General features: G+C 38.3%; 1 protein-coding gene across 1 annotated transcript; it reads right to left on the minus strand.

Annotated features, from left to right (window-relative positions):
- Window positions 1-581: 581 nt before the first annotated feature.
- On the minus strand, window positions 582-3,704 carry LOC120311025 (C-type lectin Cal-like). The gene is made up of 6 exons (XM_039350136.1): window positions 3,635-3,704; window positions 2,713-2,791; window positions 2,292-2,383; window positions 1,355-1,495; window positions 1,066-1,180; window positions 582-719 (listed from the first exon to the last, which is right to left on the minus strand). Exons 2-6 carry the CDS (start codon window positions 2,777-2,779, stop codon window positions 652-654), a joined length of 483 nt encoding a protein of 160 aa, XP_039206070.1. The 5' UTR covers window positions 2,780-2,791; window positions 3,635-3,704; the 3' UTR covers window positions 582-651.
- Between the last annotated feature and the right edge of the window lie 3,297 nt (window positions 3,705-7,001).

Consider the following 7,001-nt stretch of genomic DNA (forward strand, 5'->3'; position numbering starts at 1 on the left):
TGGCTCCACTCCTATTTAGTTTCTGTATTAACTCCATGGTCATCTCCACAATGTGAAGTTTCAGTCATCAAAACTTTCTGGAAAACATATCTCTATTCTGGATTATGCAGACAACACAACAAAACTTTCAAGAACATTAGTCTTAGAAGAGCACTGAGAGCAGTACTACAAGAAAGACCAGCAATTATCAGAAAAAATAAAATCTTGTCAAAATTTGTGGGACACACAACACAGCCGATCAAAGGAAGACCCATGCTTTTAATAGGGTAGATATGCAAAAGAGGGAATTCAGACAGGAAGACTTGGTGATAAATGAGCAACACACATTAGTTGTATACCTTCACAACTGAGCAAATGACACAAATGGGCTCTTATCCTCCTTTGCATGTTCTTAATGGGAAGGAAGGTAAATGAACCAAGAATGAAAACTTCAGAAAAGATTTGCATTAGAATATTTTTATTGATATTGCACTTTATGCAAGCCACAAGAAAGCTTCAGAAGAAGAATGTAACTAAAGGTAATTTTTGTGAGTTGATGTTTTGAAGAAGATGGAAGAGAACTTTATCTCTGTGGAATATGAGGAGGTAATAAGTGGGAAGGCAGCCCATCACATCAGCATCCTGGGAAGCACTGGGAGAAGCTTGTCATCTTTACAACACATGTTTGCAGATGTAGGCATTGCGTGCGTTGCATTGAATGTCATTCCATTGTTTAAAGCCTAAAATGCAAATGAAACGTATTATTATTTGGGGGTGCTTTACTTTTTTCCAAAATGGATAGTCCAGATAAATGAATACAGACATGCAAATACCCACAAACGTATATGCAAGAATGTTTGTTTAGAATGAGACAAGAAAAAAAACTCACTTGGGTTTAATTCTGCTTTGTAAATCATTGATCTTTATGACTGTTATTGAGACTTTCATATATTTTCTCCTATTATTAAACCTAAAAAATTCCCAGAGGGAGACTATTGGAAAAAGGATAAGATACAAACTTGACAATAGATTGCAAATCCATGTTGTTTAGAATGTCAAAATTTCTTGCATGAGACGTTTGCTTACCTATGGATCGTCGCAGCTCCACGCAGTGCTCATTGTTGCCATAATTATTTGGTTGGTAGTTCATCCAAGATTTGTAGTTGTAAGTGGATTCATCAGCCCATCTCCACTTCCTGGTCTGTGAAAAGGAAATATGCTTAAAAGAACGTAATTTTTGTGTATGATTATGAGGAATTGAATCTTTTAGTGGCAAAGTACAGAGCAGAAATCTACAGGATTAAGGTAGGTCAATAAACATTGTGCTACTGCTGGTAGTGATCCATAGGAGCAGAGTTAAGTCAGGTGATCTCACCTGATGGACATCATGAAGTCCAATCCAGACATTAGCAAGTCCCCGTTGGTAAGTGGAGATGTGCTCAGCCACCAGGAGCGTCTCTGCTGTGGTAAGGATGGAGGCAAGATGTGCCCCACGGCCATAGCTCTGGCACTCGATCTTGAAAAAGCAAAAAAGAATATGACGTTCTGTGATCATTTCCCGACTCCAGAATCTGTGAAACTTCCCACATGTTAAATTTTGTAAAATTCTAAATATGATCAATCATTTGTACAATATGATTTGAAGAGATCTTTTAAGTCTTACTAGGAGATGCTAATATTGCACATCAACTTAGTGAAATCCTATATTTCCACTTAAACATGTTTCCTTCCAGCTCAAAATTCAAGAATATCTTCATTTAGAGCAGTGGTTCTCAACCTGTGGGTCGGGACCCCATTTGGGGTCGAATGACCATTTCACGGGGGTCGCCAAACAACGCAGTCCGCCATTTTTTCCCCTTTTCCTTAGCTGTGCTACTCCCTTTTATTCTATTGGCTTTTGAAAGCCAATAGAATAGACTCTCTTGAATAGAGTCTAATTCTATTGGCTTTCAAAAGCCAATAGGAATTGTCCAGGCTGTCTCTGCCCTGCTGAGCCCGCCAAAAGTCCTATTCTGCAAAAGGTGCTGCACCAGTTGAGTAGTCCTCGACTTACAACCAGTTGAGTAGTCCTCGACTTATGACCGGTTGGGGTCGCGGCATTAAAAAGGTTGAGAACCACTGATTTAGAGAGTGTTGGTAACAAACATATAAGTTTAAAATATAGGAATACAGTATTATATACTGTATATACAAATTCAGTATTATATGCTGTATCACAGAAAAACCCAATCTATCCATTACCCTATAATCCTTTTCCTAAACCTGTAAATCATTCATTACAGAACATGTTGACTGTAAGAAAGGCTTCCTACCTCTGCTTCAAGCCATGTCAACTTCTGATCAAAATAAGCATAGCAGTTGCCTTGGTTTTGCAGCCATTCCGTGGCACAGGTGTCAGCCTCCACTGCATTGAAAAAGGGTAGTGAAAAAGAAGATTAAAATACAGAGCAATATCTTGCCTATATAAAATCCTGGGAAGAAAAGAAACATCTTGCTAGATTGCCTTGTCTAATTCAACATTTTGTTCACCCAGTGGCCAATTAGGAAAATTCCAGAAGACCCCAAGTAAGAAAGGAAGATCTTTCATTATGTGTTTATTATCACTTTGACATCAGTGAGGCCTTTATACTATAAGATAACAAAACAACTCTTGTTTCCTATATTTTTGAAAAATGGTGCAGGATATTGAAAGCTAATGATGTACTCCCATCGAAATTTGTCAGAGAAACTCACCTTGAAGGAAAGGACTGGTGAAGAAGATGCCAAGAAGACAAAGGATGAAGTAGGCAAGGAGACCCATTGTTTGGCTGACCTTCAAAGAGAGAAAGAAATATGAAATAGAAGAAATCTATTTGTTGTCTACCACGCATCAACCCAAATATAGAAAGGAAGGAAAATGGCCTTGTTTTAAAAGTTGCACCAGGACAAAACTGAGTCATTGTATGAGATAGATAGGTGGCCATATGTCCTATAAATAAATATATCAATCAATCTGGATTTCATTTTGTTTATATTAACACTAAATGAAAATTACTTAGATGGAGAATGGCAACAATTGGGCAACTTTGGTTGATTATAAAATCTAAGCAAGATCAGGGTTGGCTAATTTTTGGATGGGACCTATCAGGAAATTGCAAGATAGTATATGAGGCTGGAAAGTCAAAGAAACATCTGGAAGAGGATAGTGGTGAATCATTTCTCTAAATGACATGGATGAGTCTATGAAGACAGGCCGAGCTACATGGCAGGTTCTATTTGACCTTGACTGATCTGAAAAAGTTATATGGGTTAATAGTTTGAAAGAATAGGAGACCATTAAGTTTCATAAATGGAAAGGTTAAAAGAAGAAGACAGCAGGAAATCAAATTTTATATTGATCCCAAGAAAAAAAAATACAGCTGTTGTTCAAGGAGAGCTCAATTTTACCTTTTTAGAATTTACACCATTCTTCTCCAATATTATCAATTAATGAGGACTGGCAGCAATGGCCTAAACTGTGTTTTCCCTTTCTTATATTTAAGGCTTCCCAGAAATCCTTGTTCATACTCCTCTATAATTACTTTGCCTGAAAGCCTTTGACAACAAGTCCTTCTATACTTTCTATAGGCTGAGAAAAAGCCCTCTTAGTAAGAATCTTATTTCTTCAGCTACATACCTTGGTATGGTCTTCTCTTTCTGAATGGACAGAAGTGGCGGAGAGTCAAGTTGGATCCCTCTCAGATACTCTCTTGCTTTCTGAGCAGTGGCTTTATAGAGCCTAAGACAGATGTGGAGCAACATCAATGACCTGAGTCCTTCAAGGAAATCCTGGCCTGTCCTTTTCACTATTGCGTAAATGAAGGCCAAAGTAGTAGGAAGTAGCTTGTGAGCGCTATCATCAGAATCACTGAAGAAAGGGCACGGTGATTTATTTCAGACTGCACATACAGCTGAAACCATTGTTCTGATTTTGTATCCTTGAGAAAGGATGTCAAATGAGACTGTCAATTGTGCTCTGAATACATTAGTTCATTTTCCTCATTCCATTGACCTTAAATGCCAGAGAGTAGCTTGGCTCAACCCAAGAGTTCTCCAGTCTGTGGCAAAATTCTGATTTTTGCAATGTCAGAGTAACAGAATAACAAAGTTGGAAGGGACCTTGGAGATCTTCTAGTCCAACCTGCTGCTCAAGGAGGAGACCCTATACCATTTCAGATAAATGCTTGTCCAGTCTCTTCTTAAAAACTTCCAGTGACAGAACATCCACAACTTCTGAAGGCAAACATTTCCATTGATTAATTGTTCTTACTCTTAAGAAATTTCTCCTTAGTTCTAGATTGCTTCTCTCCTTGATTAGTTTCCATCCATTGTTGCTTGTCCTTTCTTCTGATGCTTTGGAAAATAGGTTGACCCCCTTTTCTTTGTGGCAGCCCCTCAAATATTGGAACACTGATATCATGTCACATCTAGTCCTTCTTTTCATTAAATGAGACATACCCAATTCCTGCAATTGTTCTTTATATGTTTTAGCCTCCAACCCCCTCATCATATTTGTTGCTCTTCTCTGCACCCTTTCCAGACTCTAAACATGTTTTTTATATTGTGTTGACCAAAACTGGATGCAGTATTCCAAATATGGTCTTACCAAGTGGTACTAATACTGCACATGATCTTGATTCTTTCCCTCTTTAATGCAATCTAGGACTGGATTGGCTTTTTTGGTGGCTGCAGCACACTGCTGACTCATGTTTAAGTGGTTGTCTACTAGGAATCCTAGATTCCTAGATTTAGATCCTAGATTTATACAATTTTAAAAGAGGAATCAGGAAGAACAGGGGGGAATAGAGAACAGAATTCAGGATTAAAATAGATTAAGAAGGGAAAACATCTGCATAGCCTTCTATTATTATGAGCTGATTCTTCCACTTAGCTGAAAACTTGTGTTAAGATACACAAGTATAGTAGCTTTAGATGAGTTCCCCTGCTGCCTTGAACACTTAAAAGGAAAAGAGAGGATTCAAATGCACACTGCTGGGAGACCCTTATAAACTCCTTGGATGAAACAAGGGAAGCCACTGAGTAGCAGGCAGCCATTTTAATAAAAATGAAGATATGCCAATATTGTATCCCATTTGAAAAACATGATTGCCTTCCAGCTTCTCTTGGCACAGTACACTATCCTTCTTTGTATGGCATTGCTTCTATCTTGCCTATTTAATTTGAAACTCTGAAACTATTCCAGAAACTCAACAAGATATCAGAATGGTGGATAGTAGCAACATAATGCTCAGTTTAGAAAAATGCCCAGCTACTGGAGAAGAAAAAAGGAATATAATGTATGGTAATATGAGTACAGTGTAAGCAACTCTGTATTCCAGTATTTGAGGGGCTGCCACAAAGAAGAGGGGGTCAAATTATTCTCCAAAGCACCAGAGGGCAGGACAAGAAACAACGGTTGGAAACTGATCAAAGAAAGAAGCAAATTGGAATTAAGGAGAAACTTTCTAATAGTGAGGACAATTAACCAGTGGAACAGCTTGCTTTCAGAAATTGTGGGTACTTCATCACTGGAGGTTTTCAAGAAGAGACTAGACAGTCACTTGTCTGAAATAGTATAGGTCAGTGGTGGCGAACCTATGGCACGGGTGCCAGAGGCGGCACTCAGAGCCCTCTCAGTGGGGACGCGCGCTGTCACCCCAGTCCTAGGCCTTCAGCTGGGTTTGATAAAACCTTTTGATACAAAGGAGGTTATATTGATGTTAAATTTGATTACAGCTGCGAGGCTGTTAGTAGGACAATATTGGAAGAAGGAATCTTTGCCTACATTGCAGGAATGGTTTCTTAAAGTGTCTCATTTGGCGGAAATGGCAAAGATTTCGGCTTTCTTAAAGGGTCAAACGCAAGAGAAATTTCTTGCTGTTTGGGATAAATGGATAAAATTCATACAATTTAAATTTGATATAAAAAAATACTATATAGTTTTTTCATAATTTTTAACTTTATATATATATATTTTTTCTATTTTATATTCTTTTTTTTATAAATATAATTTTTTTTTAACTTTTTTTAATTAAGCCTATATTCTGCTCTGGGAGGCCCTGGGGGGGGGAAGGGGGGGTTTGGGTAGGGGTGGGGGAAGGGGGGTTTTGTTGGGTAATGTTTGTTTTTATTTGTATATGTTGTTTTTTGTTTTTGTATTGTCTTTTATTTTCTGTAAAATTTATAAAACTCTTTAATAATAAAAAAAAACCCTTTGCTTTAGGCCTCTGCTGCAAAAAAAAAAGGTTCAATCAATCAGTCAATTTCAACTTCTCGCGGGAAAAAAAGATCTTGCAAAATTGGAACTGATTGATTGAACTTTTTAGTCCTACCCAGTCTGCCATTACCATCGCAGCCACGCCCACCCAATGGGCCACACTCACCCAATGGGCCACACCCACCCCGCACCTGACAATGCATAAGTGGATTTTGGGTTGTAGTTTGGGTACTCTGTCTCTAAAAGGTTCGCCATCACTGGTATAGGTTCTCCTGCTTAAGCAAGGGGCTGACTAGAAGACCTCCAAGGTATCTTCCACATTCTATTCTGTTCTGTTCCATTCCGTTCTGTTTTGTTCTAACTCTGTTGCTAATCTTAATCATAATCTCTTCCATTTCATTCATCTGGGCTCTGTCTTTAACAGAACATACATGTTTGAGTAGAACCAAGTTCATTAATAGTATTTAGGGATACATCATTAAGGTCAAATGGAAAAGTAAAATTCATGAAGGTAGTTAACTGCTCTAATAGAAAGTCTGCCTCTTGAAAATCTCTGTCTTTCATGTGGGGAAAGGAGAAGAAGGAAGGAAGAACTCTGACCTTTCTGAAAGAAGCTGAGGGGGAAAGGTCAAGGTCATTTCCTCACTTGACACAAAAGAGTATCTTGTAAATCTACAGGACCATCATTGAGACAACATAAAGCCTGTTCTTACTACTCATCTATCAGCTCAGTGATGGCTGAAATGCCTCACGGCATTTTCCTCACAAGGGTTTCATAGATCCAGAA

Source organism: Crotalus tigris, unplaced genomic scaffold (genome assembly GCF_016545835.1).
Source record: "Crotalus tigris isolate CLP2741 ecotype Arizona unplaced genomic scaffold, ASM1654583v1 scf7180000018306.2785112, whole genome shotgun sequence".
In the NCBI taxonomy this organism is placed as follows: domain Eukaryota; kingdom Metazoa; phylum Chordata; class Lepidosauria; order Squamata; family Viperidae; genus Crotalus; species Crotalus tigris.